Source organism: Saccopteryx leptura, chromosome 3, assembly GCF_036850995.1.
Source record: "Saccopteryx leptura isolate mSacLep1 chromosome 3, mSacLep1_pri_phased_curated, whole genome shotgun sequence".
Lineage (NCBI taxonomy): Eukaryota > Metazoa > Chordata > Mammalia > Chiroptera > Emballonuridae > Saccopteryx > Saccopteryx leptura.
In genome coordinates this window covers 36,195,785-36,219,349 of record NC_089505.1, presented here as the reverse complement: position 1 = coordinate 36,219,349, position 23,565 = coordinate 36,195,785, and the positions used below count along the sequence as shown (strand labels likewise).

The window sequence follows — 23,565 nt, the reverse complement described above, 5'->3', positions numbered from 1 at the left end:
TAATTCTTCTTATCCATGAACATGGTATGTGTTTCCGCTTATTTATATTTTCTTCAATTTCTTCCTTCAGTGTCTTATAATTTTTAAAGTAAAGTACAGGTCTTTTACATCTTTGGTTAAATTTATCCCTAGGTATTTTATTCTTTTTGAAGCAATTGTGAATGAGATTATTTTCTTAGTTTTGTTTTCTGATAGTTCATTATTGACATATAAAAATGCAACTGACTTCTGAATATTTATTTTATATCTTGCTACTTTACTGAATTTATCAGTTCTAGTACAGTAGTTGTTTTTTTTTTTCTTTTTTTTGTGAAATCTTTAGGGTTCTCTATATACAGTATCATATCATAAATAATTAGTTTACTTTTTCCTTTCCAGTTTAGAAGCCTTCTATTTCTTCTTCTTGTCTGATTGTTGTGGCTAGGACTTCCAGTAATATGCTGAATAAGTGTGGTGAAAGTGGATATCCCTGTTTTCCCAGGCTTAAGGAAATGTTTATAGTTTTTGCCCATTGAGTATGATGTGGCCTGTAGGTTTGTATATGGCCTTTGTTATGTTCAGGTATGGTCTCTCCATTCACACTTTGCTGAGAGGTTTTTATCATAAGTGGGTGCTGAATTTTATTAAATGCTTTTTCTAAATCTGTTGATATCATCATGTGGTTTCATTTTGTTTATGTGGTGTATCATGTTAATTGATTTGTGGATATTGTACCAACCTTGCATCCCCAGAATAAATCCCACTTGATCATGGTATGTGGTCTTTTTAATGTATTGCTGGATCAGGTTTTCTAATATTTTGTTGAGGATTTTAGCATTTATATTTATCAGGGATATTGGTCTGCAATTTTCTTTTTTGTAATCTTTTTATCTGTTTTTGGAATTAGGAGAATGCTGGCCTCGTAAAGTGAACTTGGGAGCCTTCCCTCCTCTTGAACTTTTTGGAATAGTTGGAGGATGGATGTTAGTTCTTCTAACAAAGTGAACTAACAATTCAAATAGAGACAGACTCATAGATAGAGAGCAGGCTGACAGCTGTCATAGGCAGGGAGGCTGGGTGAGGGGGGTGAATGTATTGAGCAGAGAAGGGCAAAAAAGAGAGAAAAATTCAAGGAGTACAACTGTGGGATGACTGCTGGGGAGAGGCGGTAGAGAGAGGTGGAAGAAGGTATGAGGGGATAAATGGTGTTGAACAGAGACTCGAAATGGTAAACACACGATACAGTATACAAACGATGTGTTGTAGAATTGTACACCTGAAACCTCTATAATTTTGTTAATCAGTGTCACTCCAATAAATTAGCTGAAAAGAAGAAAATAGTGAGGCATTCCTCTTCATCAGGTATAAGCAGAACCAAAATAACAGTGGTTTAAATAAGATAGAGTTTTCTTTTTCTCCAAGGTAAAATCTAGATGTATGGACTCAAGGATAGCTCATGGTTCCATGTTCCTTGGGATGCACACAATCTCCAGCTTTGCATGATCTCATCCCCAAGATAGTGTCATTATCCTTGTGTGTCAACATAAAATTTTAGCCAATTCATCCGCAATCCAGGTCATATCATAGAGGAAGAGATGAGAAAGTGGCGTGTCTTCTCTCTCTCTTTTTTAAAGGACATGTGGACTTCATTTTCATTTATGTTCCAGTGGCCAGTACTTAGTAACATGGTTACTTGTGCAAGAGATATTGGAAATGTAACCTTGATTCTGGATGTTCATCTTCTACTAAAACTCCAAGGAAGAAGGAAAATTGGTAATTAACCAGAAATTTCTTCCAGCAGATTGGCTTGGTGTAGTTAATACACAGGCACACTTCAGCCTTCTTCTTTGTAACAGAAACTACTATTAAATGAATCATTTATATCATTCTTCAGTACATCTTTACACATTACTCTGACTCTTAGTATGTTAATTTTCATATTTTCCATGCAATATATTAAAGCTTTTTTTCCTTTTTAAAAAAAATTAATTTTATTGGGGTGACATTGATTAATCAGAGTACATAGGTTTAGAGAAAACATCTCCAGGTTATTTTGACATTTGATTATGTTGCATATTCATCACCCAAAGTCAAATTGTCTTTCATCACCTTCTATCTGGATTTCTTTGTGCCCCTCTCCTCCTCCCACCCCTCCCTCTCTTTCCTCCCCCACTCCAGCTTTTTTTTTTTTTCAATGAGAAGAAATACCCTAATCTAACTGGTGATATATTTCACAATCAGTGTAGGCTAGAGAACTCCTGGAAGATTTATGTTGACAAGTAGTTTTATCTGTCATATTATAGATGCTATTCCTTATGTCCTGACAGATGGATTTTCAAAATTTAACTATTTTATATGCTAGCTAGTGTATCAATCAGTTTTTCTCTGTATTAACCCCCAAGCACTAGTTGAAAGCTTCTGCATAGAAAAAATTCAGCCCTTTGAAGGGATTTATTTTTTAATAATGCAATTGTAATCAATGGAAATTTCTTTTTTTATATTAGTTGAAGCTTATACACCTGATATTAGAACTTTAGAACTTATTAGACTGTCTTTTCCTTTTGAATATAAAGATACATGATTTCCCATGGGAGCTAGTAGTTTACATATTCAATAAACATAGTAAGTAAAGGTCCTCAAGGTTTTTTTCTTAGCCTTTGGTAAAAAACAAACTAATACATCTTTGTCGTCATTTAGGGACTGTGTTCAAACATTCTCTAGAAGTAGTCACAAAACTCAGCATATAGATATATTTATGGCTACGATTCTTTACAGTGATATGGAAAATATCTACAGCTGAAGCTTAAGAAAAAATACACAGGCAGAATCTGAATAATGCATGTGTGGATTTCCATATGCTCTTTCCTTCCCATGAGAGGTCACACAGAGCACAGTTTTCCCCCTAAAATAAAAATGTAGCAACACATGTAAAATGTCTTTGCCCAGAGATGATCATCAAAGACAAAGTGCTCAAGGTGCTTATTGGAGACTCCACTGGTTTACTGGGGGGTTGGTCATGTATAAAAATTTCAGACTTTGCAAGGAAAGCAGATGTTTAGTATAAACCATATTCATTGCACAACCTAGGAACAGTGAATCATCCGTGTTATTTAACTGGTGATTAGGAACTTTGAGAGCCAAATACACAAATACTAGCCAGGGGCCAACCTTACAAAAGTAGTTTTTTCTGTTTGTTTGTTTGTTTTTGAATGATAGCCAGCATGCTATGTAAATTCTTTTCTGCAAAATAAATACCTATATTTTAAATTTTCTAGATAAATAAGGTAGAGATATATGTGCAGGAGCATATTTAACTTAATAAGTATAAAATGCAATGTAGATATAATTACCATTTGCTAGAAGTGTTTAAAGTATTTACTAAATCAACATTAAAATTTTCAATAGCTTTAAAAAAAAAAGTCATGTAAAGAACAGACTATGTTGCTACTGTTATTTAACAAGTAAGGCATCCTATTTTCACAGGAAAGGCACTCTTATCTACCCTCTAGTGTCCTCAGGGAAAATAACAGTGTTGATGTTTTGGCATGTAAGCAAATGAATACCATGACTTCTTCCTCCATTGCCCAATAAAAGAACTGCCACAGTGTCAGTCTCCAGCTTTGGCACAATGCCTTTCCTTATTCTTTGGGCCTGCACACTAATTGGCTGCTTTTCTGTGTCTTCTGCAGAAGCACCCAATCTTTCAGATCTGGTTCTCCCTCTATGGAAGGAGAGTCCTGAGCAGTTCAGTGACTACAGGGTGGAGGATGGAAAGTACATTATTAATCCCTGGGTATTTCCTGAGAGAATGGGGCTGTATAAAATTCTACTGAGCCAGACAGCCAGTTATTTTGAAAAATTTGGACCAGAGAATGAACAAAATTTATTATGGGGATTGCCACTGCAGCATGGCTGGCAATATAATACAGGTAAGAAAGGTTTTTGTTTTCAATCTAATGATCTACCAATGTAACCACATAGTATTTGGGAAACTGGACTCCATATAGATCATATAGTATTCTTGAAATTGATTATTTGCTTTTCCATCTTTTCTTCTCATAACCATTATTTTTCTCCTTCTTATACTCCATATATCCTTCTGTTATGTGTTGCTTGTTTTGACTAGAACCTGCAATGGGCATTCAGTATAGTAATCAAGCACAAAAAGACTTCATATCTAATCCATGGAGCATTCTAAAAGTATTTATTGAATTTCTTCTAGGTGTCAGACCTCATTTTAAGCAATGAGGTGAACAAAACAGTCAAAAGGAGATGCATTAAAAACAGAGGTGGTATCAAATTAGTTTGAATTCCTTAGAGTTTTAATTATATTAACTTTGGGGGTGATGGCAAGTAATGGCACCTGGTTCACAAAGATGTTTCTCCACAAGTGAGAAGAATTAAAAAGTACAAATTGATAGTTACAACATAGTCATGGGGGTGTAAAGTACAGCATGAGAAATATAGTCAGAAATATTGTAATAACTACATGTGGTGTTAACTGGTTACTACACTTATGGAAGGGATGACTTCTTTAGTTATAGAAGTGTCTAACCACTATGTTGTACACCTGAAACTAATATAATGTTGATGTCAACTGTAATTGCAAAATAAAAGCAATTTAAAAAATATAAATGTTTGTGCATCTTTACAAAAAAAAATTCACCCAATGAAGTGACAATTATAACCAGTTTCAAAATGTGCATAATAAATAATCTGTGTATCTCCTTTCTTCTAGGTAGACTAGCTGATCCCAGCCAGAGGACAGACTGTGGCTATGAATCTGGGGATCGTTTGTGCATCTCTGTGGACAGTTGGTGGGCTGGTAGGTTCATTTAAATAGGAACATAGATGATAGCCTCCCCCCAAAAAATGTATTTAACATAAAATTTTATAAATGCGACAAAACAAAAACAGTAAAATTCTTTGTTAAAAGAAATTTACTTCATCATGTACCTTGTGGCCTTTATGTCACATTCTAAGATTTAGCAGCCACAATGTCAATCATAATTCCTTAAGACACATTCTGCTTTTCACAGAAGGACTGAAACAAGAAACTGCAAAGGACGTGCACTTGGGTGGGAAGTCCCACTAGTACCAGGGAGTCCACAGGAAAAGAAAGGATGAGATACAAGAGAACAGAAAAATAATACTTTTTCTTATTTTTCTCAGAGCAAGAGTGTTAATCTTTTAAACATGTAAAGAGAGATTTGTCTATCACAATATTGATTTATCAATCAGTAACTTAAGGATTTAGTCAGATATTGAATATTAAAATAATCAGAAGGTATTTTCTAATTTTTTAATTTTATTTTGTGTTTTAGTAATAAAATTAATTTACACACAATTTCTTAGAGTTATTTTTTAACAATTAGAAAAAAGATCACATCCAAGTTCACTTTCCTGATTGATAAACAAAATATATACCTTTCCATATATTTTTAAAATATGACATTGATAGGTTCTTCTCAAGGAGCCACATATATTCATGGCCACAGGTCTAGAATCAAGTTTTCCCCACCACCTGCCACAAATCTACACGTGTGTTTTACTGCGTCTTTAAAACATCACAAATAAATCTGAGGAATCATCAGCCTGCTGAACTGTTTCTTTTTCAGAAATATAGATACTACCCCCAATTTTTCTGTTATTCTTGCTTTTAACTGTTGTGCTTGATGAATCAAAGCAACTAAATTTTATACAGTTCAATGTCATTTCTTTCAAGAATTAACTCATCTTTCTGGGTTTGCAATACTGAAAAAGCAATGCCTGAGCTCATCTAAACCTTTCAATGTATTTTTCAACTAAGAAATTTTAACAAGAGAACCATTCTTCTGAGGAAGCACGTGGATGGGAAAGTGAGCCTACAAAGACCTCATCTTGTAGCAGAAGCTCAGTGTAACAACTTGATCATGTCCTATACATGATTGTACTCTGTTCCTTTCTATATCCCTTCACTTGTCAAACCATAGCCTCTTTATTTCTTTGTTTCCTTTCCAAGGAGACTGAGTTCTGTATTGATACGTTTGAAGTCTCTCTTGCAGGGAGCCTCTGGGACCCTTCGCAATAACTATGTCCCTTCAGAATGATGTCGACATTTTCTGGGACGTCCATAGTCTGATTACTGAGAATGGTCTTCATCTTGTAGCAGATGTGGCAGAGAGAGCTAGAGTCAGGTTTCCTTATTCTTAGATTGACTTAGTAGTTTGGAATATCAGCTTGCTACACTGGGGTGTGAGACTGCATTCACAAATGTATGTGTATAATGAAAAATTTTCTGCATTGCCAGTGGAAACGAGTATAAACTTTATAGCCAATGATATTACAATTCTAAATCTGATGAAATAGGTTATATGTAGAGAGGGAGAAAAACTTAATTTATTGTCAATTTAATTATCCTAAGATCTATTATCAACATTTATCCAACATTTTTGCTTTGAAGACCTAATATAATACAAGGACTTTGTGATATCATGGTTGCACATTGAGCTTGGTTAAATAAAATACAAAATATCAAATGCTATAAAAATAACTACATTTCATGGCCAAACCTCAGTTAGAGGTGTTGTATTATTCTGTGCACATCTAGATACCTAACTTCCTTTTTAAATTAATATTTCAAAAAATGAGTATTACCAAATCCTTTAAAATTACTTTTTATTAAAATATTTTTTTTCTTTTTATTATAGTGATTGGGGTGACAACAGCTAAAAAATTATCCAGGTTTCAGGTGCACAATTCACAACACATCATCTGTACCCTGTATTGGGTGTTCACCACCTCAAGTCAAGTCTACTTCTATGACTATTCATCCCCTCTATTTCTTTCCATACCCCTTTCTCCTCCACCAGCAACCACCATACTGTTGTCTGTGTTCATGAGTTGTTTTTCTTTTTTTTGCTCAATCTTTCTACTCAGACCCCAAATACCCCACTCTCTGACTGCTGTCAGCCTTCTCTCTATCTGTAAGTCTATCTCTATTTTGCTTGTTAGTTCCTTTTGTTCATTAGATTCCACATATGAGTAAAATCAGATGGTACATACTTGTCTTTCTCTAACTGGCTTATATTTCACTAGCATAATGCTCTCCAGGTCGGTCTTTGCAATTGTAAAAGTTAAGATTTCCTTTGTTTTTCTTACAGCTGAGTAGTAAAATTGCTTTTTCTTTAAAAATATTATAGTCAATGTTTTTAACTCATCTTTATTTATGATTGTTGGGATATTACCAAAAGCCCATTAATGTTATATATAATCTTTATGGAGATTTTCAATTTTGTTTTACAGTGAGTGCTTTAATATCTTTTTGAATCTGTGAGATTTTGTTTAATGGTTTGCGGATTACTTAAAACATTATCTATCACATTTGTTAGTGCTTGTGATAATTGGTATTTTGTTTTTACAGACATGAATTACTTTCTCAGTGCATTACCCTTCCTTGCTGCAATTGATTCTGATATAATGGAGATATCCTCAGACCAAGTCATACTTTTGCCACCACCCAAGGATCAGACAAAGTTTTGTCTTAATGTTTCTGCTTGTCAGTCATCCTTCCCTAAGACAATGAGAAAGTGGAATGCCTTCTACCAGGTTTCTTTTTTTATATGTTATTTATTCTCTTATGAGGTAGTAAGATAATTTCTTCTTCTTTTTCCTCCTCCTCTTTTTCCTGCTCCTCCTCTTTCTTCCTTCCTTCTTCCTTCCTTCCTTCCTTCCTTCCTTCCTTCCTTCCTTCCTTCCTTCCTTCCTTCCTTCCTTCCTTCCTCCTTCCTTCCTTCCTTCCTTCCTTCCTTCCTTCCTTCCTTCCTTCCTTCCTTCCTTCCTTCCTTCCTTCCTTTCTTCCTTCCTTCCTTCCTTCCTTCCTTCCTTCCTTCCTTCCTTCCTTCCTTTTCTTTTTCTTCTTCTTCTTCTTCTTCTTCTTCTTCTTCTTCTTCTTCTTCTTCTTCTTCTTCTTCTTCTTGGTACAAAACTTTGGTGTAAGTTTTTGTGTGTATTATACAATATTTTCCTAAGAATAAAAATATAAATTTTTATGCAAATTATATTAATATTATCACATTGCAGCAGGGCATTGGATATCATTAACATCCTCTGAACCAATGCAGTATTAACACAAAATCTACCATCTCATCTCGCCCTAAGTAAGTTATATGTAAATGTGAGAGCACCCAGGATATCTCTCTAAATAAGGTTATTTTGGTTAGTTAAACCTTCAGGTCAACCATAGGATAACTCTTGAAAGAAATGTGATTATAAAGTTGATTTTCAAACAGTTCATTTTTTACTGTTTTTACATATTTAAACTGCATTAATAAATGATTACATATAGGTAGAACTAACAATTATGGGACAATCAGAAACAAATATCCAATGATCGGTATAAATACATTAATAAGAATAGATGTAGACCAAGATCAATGCTGATAGCATAGATATTTTAGTTCTATAATTTTAGCTCATTATTTTAGGTAAGTTTAATTAAATATTCTAACAATCTTAAATTTTTGTGATAATTTTAACCAGTAGCAGATAAAAAATGATAAACAAAAAATAAAGTGCTGACTGTTGGGTAAATATTTTCAGTTTATTTCCTATAGATGTATTCAATATTACTACTAATAACAGATAATTATTATAGTCTTTCCAGGATGTTAGTCATTGATGGCTTACACAAATTAATTCTTAAAAAATATTCTCCTTTTATGTAGAATTTGGCTGAATTGAAAATTTGAACAAGTTTAAATTATAGGGAGAGACATTATTATATTTGTTCATATAATGAATTAATTTCTCCTTTTTATTATAGCATTTGCAGTCACCTTCTAGTAGTTTTGAAGACTTGTTGAAGTACTTATGGGATGCACATACCTCATCCTTGGAAGATGCTTACAAAATATTTGAAAATAGGTAAGAATGGATCCCAAATCATTTTTATTAAATATAGCAAATACTTTGGGTTTTATTTATACTTTTCAATTTATTCTTCCTTTACTGTGACTGTCAGGCTTCCTATTAAATAATATATCTAATCATTAAGGTATTTAATGATGAGGTGTAAATATTTTAGTATGACCAGGGTCAAAAAGTGTTTTATGAAGAAAGGGCACAAATTTTAAGAAGAAATATTATTCCAACCAAAGAACAAATAAAACATGCAACCAATTTCTCTTTATCACAAATAGAAATTCTGTTCGCCATTTTGATTATATACACGTAATATGATAGATACATACTTAGGGGGAAAATCACCCAGCATCAGGGTTAACACACAAAATAGCCTGGAAGATTATCAAGCCACTCCACAGGCAAACCTAGAGTGTTATATGGATGTGAACGTATAAGAATAATTTGTGTGTAAAAAAGACTGACACTGTCAGGGTTTTCCAGAGAAACAGATCTAAGAGGAAAGAGAGAGAGAGAGAGAGAGAGAGACTGTGATTATGGAGACTGGCAAGTTCATAATCTGCAAAGCCAATGTTCAGCTCTAGTTTAAAGGCCAGCAGCTGCTACAGAACCAGGAGGAACCTATGTCCCAGTTTGAAGGCCATCAGCTAAAATAAATTTCTCTTACTTAAGAGCAGATTAGGTTTTTGTTTCATTGAGACAGTCGACTGATTGAATGTGGTTCATTAACATTATGGAAGGCAATCTGCTTCCTTTATTCTACTGATTTAAACATTAATTTCTCCCAACAATGTTCTCACAGAAACACCCAAAATTTGCTTGGTCAAATAGCTGAGCATCCTATGACTCAGTCAAGTTGGCTTGTAGAATCAGCCATCACAGACACTATCTAGGGGTGGAGACAATCAACAAGAGTGAGGTATGGGGTAGAAATCTGGGTCTGCTATGTATAAGTAAAATTGTAAATCCAACCACAATTCTACTGGTTGTCTCTCTCATTGACATCATCATCCCAAAAGGTAAATATATTAAACACCTGATTAGCAGATTCACAGCACATTTGCTCCTCTATCTATTGCGATGACTTCCACAGCGAGGTATTAAATTAAGCAGCAGAGGAGTTTCTCCTTTGGCAGTGTCAGTGACATGACTTGGGGCTGTAGCTATCCCAAGAGTTATAACTCAGCTGTTCTTTCTATTCTAATGACACAAAACAGGATAAGTATTATATAATGTTATCATTGGTTTTGTCATGTATGTCTTTTATTATGTTGAGGTATGTTTCCTCTATTCCCACTTTGCTAAGAATTTTTATCATAAATGGGTTACAGAAAACTTTTTTTAAAAGTGAAAAGAGTACACTTTAGTGATAAAAGAGTAGCATAGTATATATATATAAACCATTAACAGTCAATTATCATTATCAAGTATTAGATATTGTACATAATTATATGTGCTATACTTTTATGCAACTGCTAATACAGTAGGTTTGTTTACACCAACATCATTACAAACATGTTACTAATGTGTTGCACTACAAACATATGACACCTATGATGTTGCTAGGTGATAGAATTTTTCAGTTCCGTTATAGATTCAGGGCACAGCCATAGAATATGCAGTTTTTCATTGACAGAAACATTGTTATGTGGTGCTTGAGTGTATAATGAAGCAGAAACAAATGAAGTAAAATAAAAGATTCATCTCCTTTTGTAAAGAATGTTTTAGGTGGCACAGTGGAAACAGCGTTGGACTGAAATGCAATGGACCCAAGTTCAAAACCCTGAGGTCGCCGGCTTGAGCACGGGCCCATCTAACTTGATTGAGTGCAGGGTCGCTGATTTGAGCGTGGGATCATAGACATGATCCCATGGTTGCTGGCTTGAGCCCAAAAGTCACTGGCTTGAAGCCCAAAGTTGCTGGCTCAAGCCCATGGTCGCTGGCTTGAGTAAAGAGTCACTCACTCTGCTGGAGTCCCCTGGTTACGGCACAGATGAAAAAGCAATCAATGAACAACTATTACTAATGCTGGGGAACTTCCTTAAATCTCATATGTTATTTTTAGGTAAAAATATACTAGGAATTTTTATTTACATAGAACAATGCTGAACCCTGTGGTTTTTTTGTTTGTTTGTTTTTGCGAGTGAGAGAGAGAGAAAGACAGACAGACAGGAAGGAGGAGAGGTGAGAAGCATCAGCTCACAGTTGTGGCTCCTTAGTTGTTCATTGATTGCTTTCTCATTTCACTGTGCCACCACCTGGTCAGGCATATAGTGTGTATATACATGTTTATAACTTGGTCGTCTTGGATCCTAAGACTGGCTTGTGCTCATATATTTATATTTTAAATTAAAATGGGTTTTTTAAAGGTATATTTTTGTCATTTTACTTGACCACATCTTAACTGGCATTAGATAGGTTGTTCAGTAATATAGTCAATTAAGTCATTGGAAAGACTGTTGAATTTTACTCCTGCTCATGTGCTCTGTGTGTCTTGAATCAGTGCTCTCATGTCTTTACTCCTCTCCCAGTGTTGCTGATTTCTCTGCAGTTTGTGTAATTCACTGCTACTCAAGCTTTGTGGCCATTGCTCAAACTCCTTATGAATTCACACATCATTTTATCCTTTTTCCATAGTCGGCTGTTATGTGACTAAAGATAACAGACTGTGAAACTAAGCCAAACTGTTCTTTCATCAAGGGGTCACTGAACTCACTGTTCTACTCCTGCATATTGGAGTCAGGGAGGAGCCCATAAGCCTGAGATCCAAACAAGACAAGAGTGCTTCTCCAGGTTATCCAGCTTATTTAACACTGACAAACATAATGAAAGCCTTTTCTGTTCAATGAACCCTACCTATGTGCTGTGAAAACAGAAATTAGAATATAATCTAATGAACAACAAACATTAAATATATAAACGCTATAGTGCCAGGAGAATACAGAAGAAGAGGATAGGCAATTCTACTTCAACAAAGCTAGAAAATTTTGCAAAGAGAGTGATAATCTAGCACGCAACTTGACCTGTGGTGGTGCAGTGGATAAAGCATACAACTGGAACGCTGAGGTTGCAGGTTCAAAGACCTGGGCTTGCCTGGTCAAAGCACATATGAGAATTGATGCTTCCTGCTCCTCCCCCCAACTCTCTCTCTCCCCTCTCTAAAATGAATAAATAAATAAAATAAATTTAGAAAAAAGTGTAGCTGTGAGCAAAGTAAGGAGTAGGCAATATTTCAAGAGGAATGAGTCTGTTAAAAATAACGACAAATTGATGAGCATGCTTAGACAGCTGATGGGGAGAAGAACCATGAATTACATAGTTATAAAATGATTTATTACACTTTTAACCTTACTGCTGTAGTAATTTTTCCTCCAAATATATAAGAGAGTTTGATTTCCTAGAAGTCCTCATTCTGTAAGAAAAGCCAATGTATTTAGAAAATTAGAAAAGAAAATCACACATCTTTTTCTCTAGGATGTTCAATATTTTAAGGGCATCTTGACTTCAGGAAATCAATCAGTATGCTGCCTTGGGAACTTTGATTTTATTCTGAACATTTCTAAGAATCATTACTTAGTCATAGTCTAACATCTGGTTATTATAAAATATGCAAAGATAAAGTACCTGGTTAAAAGTGATAAAAACTCAAAGTAAAATATAAACAACTGATTGGGTGGTCCTTTTCAAATTTAAAATTTTAACTACCTATTTTTGTATCTTCAAAGATAAGAGCTCAGGTCATCACATTCTAAAACAAAGAACTACATTCTTAGTTTATTGGCAGAAAATGATTTTTCCACCTAGAAAACACTGAGGCTGAAATTCTGAGTGAACTAATTATAATTTGGAAATGTATCCACTTGTCTTTTAGGTTGGAATTTTATTCTGAACCGGAAGCAACATTTGGAATGAGTTGGTATGTGGCTGTGAGATATATAGCTGCATTCCGTTTTCCCACAACCTTCATTAGAACACTTAAATTCCAGCAGAGTCTGCCACCGCGAATGCTTGTTAACGGGGACAGAGCCCCCTACATCAGTGACTTTACTGAACTTCAAAATGCAGTCCTGGTTGGTCTAAATCTTCTTCGTAACCTGGATAATGACACAGGTAAGAACTCTGTGAAAAATACTTTAAAGAAAATCAATATTACATTGAGCCAGAAAGGAAGAAAATAATAATTATATCAGATATGTATATTAAAAATTGAACACATACTTTCAAAAAAAGTCATGATTTCTCATAGGTATCCATTTTATACATTTTGATTCTTCTACTCATGGTCTGTCCTGAGTCTTTATTGGCTTGGCTTGAGGCTACCAGACTATCCCAAGTCTATTTTTTTTCATCTAAAACAAATATATATATATATATATATATATATATATATATATATATATATATTCTCTCTGTGTGTATATACATATATATTATCTTATATTTTATATAAAAATATATAATATTCTATATATATTCTATGGGTACGTGGAGAAGAGTAAAGGATGTTTATGAAAATTAAATGGAAATTAATCTTCCCATCCTCAGAGTCTAGGAGGTAAAAAAGTAGACTTAGGACTAATTATTGTGAATAATTGCAAATTTATTCCTGCACAGAATTAAACTGAAATATTTTTTTGTTTAAAAAGTTGTTTTAAAAACTCAGACCTATTTACTCTTTACTTAAAACCTATTTTAATTGCTAGCCTTGGCTGGTTGGCAGTGGTAGAGCATCACCCAATGTGTGGAAATCCCAAGTTCAATTCCCAGCAGGGCACACAGGAGAAGAGTCCAACTGCTTCTCCACCCTTCCCCATCTCTTTCCTCTCTATCTCTCTCTTCCCCTCCTGCAGCCAAAGCTCCATTGGACCAAAGGTGGCCCGGGTCCTGAGGATGGCCCATGGCCTCCACCTCAAGTGCTAGAATGGTTTCGGTTGCAACAGAGCAACACCCCAGATGGGCAAAGCATGCCCCCTAGTGATCATGCCAGGTGTATCCTGGTAGGGCTCATGTGAGAGTCTGTCTTTCTGCCTCCCTGCTTCTCACTTCAGAAAAATACAAAAAAAAAAAACAAAACAACCCAAAAACAATTTTAATTGCTGAATCTTTTACTGATTTATTTTAAATTATATTTAATGTATTCAAACTTTAAGTGTCTAAGTGTAGAAACACAGAAAATGAAAATAAAAATCTTCACATCTCTCCTCAATCACATTTCTTAGCTCTTCATCCTTTTTTTAAAAATGTAGTCTTTAGTACAAATTTCTAAAAATATTTTATATATAAAACAGTGCAAATAAATGAATAAATAAACTGTGCTGTTTGCACAAGTGAAATCCTACTCACTGCTTTGCACTATACTTTTTTTTTTTTTAAATAAATTTTTATTTATGGTAATGGGATGACATTAATAAATCAGGGTACATATATTCAAAGAAAACATGTCTAGGTTACCTTGTCATTAAATTATGTTGCATACCCCTCGCCCAAAGTCAGATTGTCCTTCGCCACCCTCTATCTAGTTCTCTGTGCCCCTCCCCCTCCCCCTAACTCTCCCCCTGTCCTCCCTCCCCCCACCCCTGGTAACCACCACACACTTGTCCATGTCTCTTAGTCTCATTTTTATGTTCCACCAATGTATGGAATCATGTAGTTCTTGTTTTTTTCTGATTTACTTATTTCACTCCTTATAATGTTATCAAGATCCCACCATTTTGCTGTAAATGATCTGATGTCATCATTTCTTATGGCTGAATAGTATTCCATAGTGTATATGTGCCACATCTTCTTTATCCAGTCTTCTATTGAAGGGCTTTTTGGTTGTTTCCATGTCTTGGCCACTGTGAACAGTGCTGCAATGAACATGGGGCTACATGTGTCTTCACGTATCAATGTTTCTGAGGTTTTGGGGTATATACCCAGTAGAGGGATTGCTGGGTCATAAGGTAGTTCTATTTGCAGTTTTTTGAGGAACCACCATACTTTCCTCCATAATGGTTGTACTACTTTACAGTCCCACCAACAGTGAATGAGGGTTCCTTTTTCTCCACAGCCTCTCCAACATTTGCTATTACCCGTCTTGTTGATAATAGCTAATCTAACAGGGGTGAGGTGGTATCTCATTGTAGTTTTGATTTGCATTTCCCTAATAACTAATGAAGCTGAGCATCTTTTCATATATCTGTTGGCCATTTGTATCTCTTCCTGGGAGAAGTGTCTATTCATGTCTTCTTCCCATTTTTTTATTGGATTGTTTGTTTGTTTGTTGTTGAGTTTTATGAGTTCTTTGTAAATTTTGGAAATTAGGCCCTTATCTGAGCTGTTGTTTGAAAATATCATTTCCCATTTAGTTGGCTGTCTGTTTATTTTTATATCAGTTTCTCTTGCTGAGCAAAAACTTTTTATTCTGATGTAGTCCCATTCATTTATCTTTGCCTTCACTTCTCTTGCCATTGGAGTCAAGTTCATAAAATGTTCTTTAAAACCCAGGTCCATGAGTTTAGTACCTATGTCTTCTTCTATGTACTTTATTGTTTCAGGTCTTATATTTAGGTCTTTGATCCATTTTGAATTAATTTTAGTACACGGGGACAGGCTGTAGTCGAGTTTCATTCTTTTGCATGTGGCTTTCCAGTTTTCCCAACACCATTTGTTGAAGAGGCTTTCTTTTCTCCATTGTGTGTTGTTGGCCCCTTTATCAAAGATTATTTGACCATATATATGTGGTTTTATTTCTGGGCTTTCTATTCTGTTCCATTGGTCTGAGTGTCTATTTTTCTGCCAATACCATGCTGTTTTGATTATTGTGGCCCTATAATATAGTTTAAAGTCAGGTATTGTAATGCCCCCAGCTTCATTCTTTTTCCTTAGGATTGTTTTGGCTATTCGGGGTTTTTTATAGTTCCATATAAATCTGATGATTTTTTGTTCCATTTCTTTAAAAAATCTCATAGGGATTTTGATGGGAATTGCATTAAATTTGTATATTGCTTTGGGTAATATGGCCATTTTGATTATATTTATTCTTCCTATCCAAGAACAAGGAATATTTTTCCATCTCATTGTATCTTTTTCGATTTCCCTTAACAATGCTTTGTAATTTTTATTATATAGGTCCTTTACATTCTTTGTTATGTTTATTCCTAGGTATTTTATTTTTTTTGTTGCAATCGTGAAGGGGATTATTTTTTTTAGTTCGTTTTCTAATATTTCATTGTTGGCATAGAGAAAGGCTATGGACTTCTGTATGTTAATTTTGTATCCTGCGACCTTACTGTATTGGTTTATTGTTTCTAATAATCTTTTTGTGGAGTCCTTTGGGTTTTCGATGTCTAGGATCATATCATCAGCAAAAAGTGATACCTTTACTTCTTCTTTTCCAATATGGATGCCTTTTATTTCTTTGTCTTGTCTGATTGCTCTGGCCAGAACTTCTAGCACCACGTTAAATAAGAGTGGAGAGAGTGGACAACCCTGTCTTGTTCCTGATTTAAGGTAGAAAGTCCTCAGTTTTATGCCATTTAAAATGATGTTGGCTGATGGTTTATCATATATGGCCTTTATCATGTTGAGATATTTTCCTTCTATACCCATTTTGTTGAGAGTCTTAAACATAAAATTGTGTTGTATTTTATCAAAAGCCTTTTCTGCATCAATTGATAAGATCATGTGGTTTTTGTTCTTTGTTTTGTTGATATGGTGTATTACGTTAACCGTTTTGCGTATGTTGAACCATCCTTGAGATTCTGGGATGAATCCCACTTGATCATGATGTATTATTTTTTTAATATGTTGTTGTATTCGGTTTGCCAGTATTTTGTTTAGAATTTTAGCATCTGTATTCATTAGAGATATTGGTCTGTAGTTTTCTTTCTTTGTGCCATCCTTGCCAGGTTTTGGTATGAGGGTTATGTTGGCCTCATAAAATGTGTTTGGAAGTATTGCTTCTTCTTCAATTTTTTGGAAGACTTTGAGTAGAATAGGAACCAAGTCTTCTTTGAATGTTTGATAGAATTCACTAGTATAACCGTCTGGGCCTGGACTTTTATTTTTGGGGAGGTTTTTAATAGTTTTTTCTATTTCCTCCCTGCTGATTGGTCTGTTTAGGCTTTCTGCTTCTTCATGACTCAGTTTAGGAAGGTTGTATTGTTCTAGGAATTTATCCATTTCTTCTAGATTGTTGTATTTGGTGGCATATAATTTTTCATAGTATTCTACAATAATTCTTTGTATATCTATGATGTCTGTGGTGATCTCTCCTCTTTCATTTTGGATTTTATTTATTTGAGTCCTGTGCCTTTTTTCCTTGGTGAGTCTTGCCAAGGGTTTTTCAATTTTGTTGATCTTTTCAAAGAACCAGCTCCTTGTTTTATTGATTTTTTTCTATAGTTTTTCTGTTCTCTATTTCATTTATTTCTGCTCTGATTTTTATTATCTCCTTTCTTCGGCTGGTTTTGGGTTGTCTTTGTTCTTCTTTTTCTAGTTCCTTAAGGTGTGAAGTTAAGTGGTTTACTTCGGCTCTCTCTTGTTTGTTCATATAGGCCTGAAGTGATATGAACTTTCCTCTTATTACTGCTTTTGCTGCATCCCAGAGATTCTGATATGTCGTATTTTCATTTTCATTTGTCTGTATGTATCTTTTGATCTCTGCGCTTATTTCTTCTTTGACCCATTCATTTTTTAGAAGTATGTTGTTTAGTTTCCACATTTTTGTGGGTTTTCCCCCCTCTTTTTTGCAGTTGAATTCTAGTTTCAAGGCTTTATGATCAGAAAATATGCTTGGTACAATTTCAATTTTTCTAAATTTGCTGATATTGTCTTTGTGGCCCAACATATGGTCAATTCTTGAGAATGTTCCATGTACACTAGAGAAAAATGTATACTCTGTCGCTTTGGGATGAAGTGTCCTGTAGATGTCTATCATATCCAGGTGTTCTAGTATTTCGTTTAAGGCCACTATATCTTTATTGATTCTCTGTTTGGATGACCGATCTAGAGCCGTCAGCGGAGTATTGAGGTCTCCAAGTATGATTGTATTTTTGTTAGTTTTTGTTTTAAGGTCAATAAGTAGCTGTCTTATATATTTTGGTGCTCCTTGGTTTGGTGCATATATATTAAGGATTGTTATGTCTTCTTGATTCAGTGTCCCCTTAATCATTATGAAGTGACCATTTTTGTCTCTGAGTACTTTTTCTGTCTTGTAGTCAGCATTATCAGATATGAGTATTGCTACACCTGCTTTTTTTTGGGTGTTGTTTGCTTGGAGTATTGTTTTCCAGCCTTTCACTTTGAATTTGTTTTTATCCTTGTTGCTTAGATGTGTTTCTTGTAGGCAGCATATAGTTGGATTTTCTTTTTTAATCCATTCTGCTACTCTGTGTCTTTTTATTGGTAAGTTTAATCCATTTACATTTAGCGTAATTATTGACACTTGTGGGTTCCCTACTGCCATTTTATAAATTGCTTTCTGTTAGTTTTGTATCTAGTTTGATTCTTCTCTTTTGTTTTTCTATCATTTGTTTCTGTTTGTTTGTGTTCCATACTTCTTTCCTCTGTTGCTACCTTTTTTAAGTCATGTGTTTTTGTGGTGGTTTTTTCTAGGGTGGTTACCATTAAGTAATGAAAAGGGTACCTACCATATTCATTGTAGTACCCTATCTTATATGTATTTCTGCACTTCATCATCCTTTGCTACTGTTAATCTCCATTCTCTCCCCCCTTTTTTTTTCCTTTGTTGTCACAGTTTAAGTTTGGTTTTATTGTGTTCTTGGTGGAGCTGTTACTTGTGGTGTTGTTTTCTTTTGTTCTTTGAATCTGGTTGGAAAACCCCCTTTAGTATTTCCTGGAGTGGGGGCTTTCTGGTGATAAATTCTCTCATCTTTTCTGTATTTGTGAATGTTTTTATATCTCCTTCATACTTGAAGGATAGCTTTGATGGGTATAGTATTCTTGGCTGAAAGTTCCTCTCTTTCAGGGCTTTAAATATTGGGGTCCACTCTCTTCTAGCTTGTAGAGTTTCTGCTGAGAAATCTGATGATAATCTAATAGGCCTTCCTTTATATGTTGTACTCTTCTTTTCCCTGGCTGCCTTGAGAATTTTTTCTTTGTCATTGGTTTGTGTCATCTTTATTATGATGTGCCTTGGAGTGGGTTTGTTGGGGTTAAGAAAACTCGGTGTTCTGTTTGCTTCTTGAATTTGAGGCTTTAGTTCTTTCCACAGGCTTGGGAAGTTCTCGTCTATTATTTGTTTGAGTATATTCTCCATTCCATTTTCTTTCTCTTCTCCCTCTGATATACCTATTATTCTTATGTTATTCTTTCTGATGGAGTCAGATAATTCCTGTAGGGCTTTCTCGTTTTTTATTATTTTTGAGTCTCTTTCTTCTTCTCTCTGTTGTGCCTCAAGTTGTTTGTCTTCTATTTCACTAATCCTATCTTCAATCTGGGTTGTTCTGCTAGCTAAGCTTGTTACCTCGTTTTTCAGCTCGTGAATTGAGTTTTTCATTTCTGTTTGATTTGTTTTTATAGTTTCAATTTCCTTGGTAATATATTCTTTGTGTTCATTGAGTTGTTTTCTGATCTCCCTATATTGCCTTTCTGTGTTTTCTTGTATATCTCTGAGTATTTTTAAGATTTCTATTTTAAATTCTCTGTCATTTAGCTCCAAGGCTTCCAATATGTTAAGTCTTTTCTCCATAGATTTTTCCACATCTATTTGTGTTACCTCTCTTTCTTTTGTATCCATAATATTCGATTTCCTCTTTCTTATTGGCATCTGAGGGTGGTCTTGTTGATAGCACTAATTAGAATTAATAAAGAGTAAAAAGTAAAAATAATAATAAAAAAAAAACAAAAAAAAAAAACAAAGGGTAAAACACCCCACAAAAAAAAGCAGTAATAATTTATTATTTTCCCCTTTTTTTTCTTTCTTCTCCTTCCCTCCTCTCCCCTCCTCAGGGAAATATCGTGCCTATAATGGAGGGCCTGGTTTGCGGTGAAGAGTTCAAGGGGCAAAAAAAAAAAAAAAAAAAAAAAAAAAAAAGGGGAGTACGGACCTACTAAATGCAAAAAAAAAAAAAAAAAAAAGGAAGAAAATCTTAGACAAGCATAAGTTGATCTGCCTGTGGGTGATGGTCAACTAAGAGATATAATGAGAGGGATAAGAGGGAACCAGAAAAAAGGATAAAAAAAGGAATAATAAAGAAGAAAAAAATAAAAATAATAAGTAAAAATATGTTGTATTAAGTGGAGCAAAGACCAAATACAATGGAGACCTTGGGTTGGGAGGACCCAAAATGCCACAAAAATAAACTAACAAGAAAAAAACAAAAACAAAAGCGAAAAAGAAAAATAAAGCCAAAAAAAAACCTTGAGTCCCAAATTAACTAATTTGTTCGTGATTGAGGATTAAATGGGAGGAAAGTAAAACGAGAAAAGAAAAAACGAATAGAAAGGAAAGAATAAGAAAAAGAGAAAAACGAAGGAAGAAATAAAAAAGGAAGAGAAAAAAACAAAATAAAGCAAAAAACAACAACAACAACAACAACAAAAACAAAAGAGGAGAGAGTGAGAGTTAAGTGTCCTGGAGTATAACCCCAAAGGAGGGTGAGGATGAAGAAGAGAAATAAAATGTAACACTTATGGGTAGTGTAGTTCAAGAAAAGGGAAGCATAAGATGGGCAGAGAATAGAAGGACCGAGGTGGAGGAAATAAAGGTAATAAGATAGAAGAAACAAACAACAACAACAACAACAACAAAAAAAAAATTAGTGGAACAAGTTGTAAAGTCTGTGGATTTTTCTTGATTTTGAGATGTTAACTTCTTCCTTTTTCTTTTCTCTCCCTCTTCCTGGTCGGTGACTCTGTACCCCAGGCTCTGCCCCTGTGTCACATTTAGGTAGGGATTTGCAGTTGATGGGATTCTATGGCAATGTCATATAATTGGCTTTAGTCTTGCTGGTAGTCGAGGCTTGTTGGCGTTTGCAGGGTCCAACGATGAGAGAGTTTGCTTTCGTGGATTCTCTCTCCTAGTCCCCCCTTCCTGAATTAGCAGCCTGGTGATCCAGCTATAAGGCTGCCACTGCTTCTGCCTGGGGAGTAAGAGGCTCAAAGAGCTGGGAAATCCCCACTCTATCCCCACTCAGTGCAAGGCTTTGGGAAGGGCTCTGACAGTCAGGGCCTCCAGTGTAATCAGGCGGGGGTGGGAGTCAATTGTTGTCAAGGTGACTGTTCAGCGCCTAGCATTCAGTTGGACCTCTCAACCCAGGCTTTCCACACTTTGTAGCCTGTTTTGGCTGGTAAGAAGAGGCACTAGTCTCTGCTTGCGACTAGTGTGGTATAGATCTTATTATCTGCCAAGTCCTTCTTGTTAGCGTTTATCCCTGAATATGGAGGCTCTATCAATCAGAAGTTGCCCCCGCCCCTTTAGCGAGAGGCACTAAAAAATATCACGCCTCTTGTCTTGGGTCGGTGAACTGAGAGAGATCTTATCAATTAGAACCGAGGGTGCGCAGATTTCACGGGTTAAGTTAATTTTAGTAATTGGGTCGCAGCTGTGCTCCCGAAGGTATTTCAGGCTGCCTGCGCGCGCCCCTCCCCCAACGCTTGATTGTTAGCTTGAATGGCTGGGTGAGGTGCCCCGCCCGCGGAGAGAATCTCCCAAGTAGGGAATACCGCCCTGGGGCCTCTCCCGCTCCCCGTGCGCTGGCCGCTGGGAACGTTAGCGGTGCTCGGTCTGCAATGCTCGGTCTGCAACCAGACCGGGCGCGCGCCAGTGGCTGCTCGCCGCTCTGGAGTGTGGGCGGTGCTCGCTCTGCAACCGACCCGGGCGCTGCTCGCGGCGGCTCGCGGCGGCTGCTGGCGGCGGCGGCTGGCGGCGGCTGCTCGCGGCTGCTGCTCGCGGCTTCGAGTGCGGAATGACTTACCACAGGCGCACTTCCTCGCGGCTTGAATGATCATCCCTGCGGTAGCTTCCTCCACACCCTCGTCTCTCAGATTCAAGTGATAACAGTCCTTTTGCTTTCAGTTTGTGTGGAACTCCGTAATGCTCCGAAGATAAATTTTCCTGTTTCTAGTTGATAAATTTGTTGTGATTTTGGGGAGATCTGTCGGACGCGCTGCTCACGGCGCCATTTCCGTGACGTCCTCTGCACTATACTTTTTTAACTGAAAAATTTTCTTTGAGTTTTTCCTATATCAATAGATACTAATCCTACTATTTTACTTAAAAGATATGTAATGTTTTATTTAATAAATTTATCATAACTCTGGAAATTAATTTATGTTATAAGCTATTGGCAATAAATGACAATGACACTTTATGCATACCTTTTTGTGACATAAATTATTATTTTACCAATACATTTGTAGAAAGAAGAGAATTAAAATTGATGGATCATACATTGCTAAATGATACTCAGAAAAGTTTTCAGGAGTTTATATTTCTGTCATAAAAGTATAAATTAAGGTTCTTATTTTTCTACAACCCACTATCATATAACAATCTATAATTTGTGTTAGTCTATTATGTAGAAAATATTACTTCACTATTATATGAATTTATAATTTTTGAATGTATGCACTTTACCCAGTTTTCTGGTGACGTATTTAATTTTTCTTATTAATTTTTATATAAAAGGTGGTCAATTAATTTTAAATTTAAAAACTAATATGTGCTATTATTGTGTAATCAATGTATGATATTTCTGTATAAAGCATATAGAATTTTACTGAAAATAAACCTTTTAACAATTGGGCTTAAATTTACATATACAAAATTTTATCTTTCCCAGGGTCGTTATCTTTGACTATATGGAAAATTTTAATGAAGATACAAAGTGTAAGAAATAACATTCTAAAACTATTAGAAACAATTCTTGAAAACTCTAATTCAACATAACTGGAAATAATTAATGAATTAATAAACATTTCTAATTTGTTGGACAACACTAATGGCAAATTTTAACATGATCACAATGATATAGTTTTCTTGTTTTTGTTGTTTTGATTTACACTGATTTGTTAAGATTTGTCCATGTTCTCCTAACTTTAAATTTAAAGTAATGCTATAATTATTTTGTTCAATTATTAATTCTTGATTTTGAATTCATTAATATATAATGTTTAGCATCTAAAGAAGATTATGTTAAGCAATTATAAATCACTGAGAAATTAAAAAATAGGCATTAAACTTGTATGGCTCTTTTGTCGTTATCCTATGTAACTTAATTTCATGAAATTTAAAGCAGTATATTTTACTGATTTATAACCAAAATCCAGAACATTTATAAAAAAATACTGGTCAATTAAAATTTTAAAACTCAAAATTAAACTGGCAATAGAATATTTAACTTATATTTGTCAGTTTTGTGTGCAGTTTTTACTGATTTCAAGTGTATAATAATTGTATACTAAGTTTTCTCTCTTTGGTTTACATGAGATGATGAATGTTTAAGGGTCAAATTTGTCAAGGTTGCTGCTCTCTTTTAGGAGAGAAATGCCAGAAGTAGTAACTTCCAGAGTTGACATGAAGCTTTCATAGGAAGGTTTTCCCGGGTTTAACAACAGACTAATTCTACTCATTAACTGTTGGGAAAAAGATAGACAAATTAGTTTGAACAATATGGGCACCGAAGAAGAAAAGATACAATTTAAATCCCAGCTCTACTGCTTTCCAGAGTGAACTTGGGC

General features: G+C 35.1%; 1 protein-coding gene across 1 annotated transcript; it reads left to right on the top strand.

The window, feature by feature from the left end:
• The first annotated feature begins 3,607 nt into the window (after positions 1 to 3,607).
• Positions 3,608 to 22,839, top strand: LOC136397227 (protein LEG1 homolog). Its single transcript, XM_066371785.1, has 6 exons — positions 3,608 to 3,908; positions 4,718 to 4,804; positions 7,382 to 7,566; positions 8,783 to 8,883; positions 12,752 to 12,990; positions 22,668 to 22,839. The coding sequence occupies exons 1-6, from the start codon at positions 3,608 to 3,610 to the stop codon at positions 22,772 to 22,774; spliced, it is 1,020 nt and encodes a 339-aa protein (XP_066227882.1). The 3' UTR covers positions 22,775 to 22,839.
• Positions 22,840 to 23,565: the final 726 nt, after the last annotated feature.

Excerpts from the sequence above, each read along its gene's own strand:
- LOC136397227 (XM_066371785.1), top strand. The coding sequence starts at position 3,608 with ATGCCTTTCCTTATTCTTTGGGCCTGCACACTAATTGGCTGCTTTTCT. Across the intron at positions 7,567-8,782 it reads AGTGGAATGCCTTCTACCAG|CATTTGCAGTCACCTTCTAG; the intron begins GTTTCTTTTTTT and ends TTTTTATTATAG. Across the intron at positions 12,991-22,667 it reads TAACCTGGATAATGACACAG|GGTCGTTATCTTTGACTATA; the intron begins GTAAGAACTCTG and ends TATCTTTCCCAG.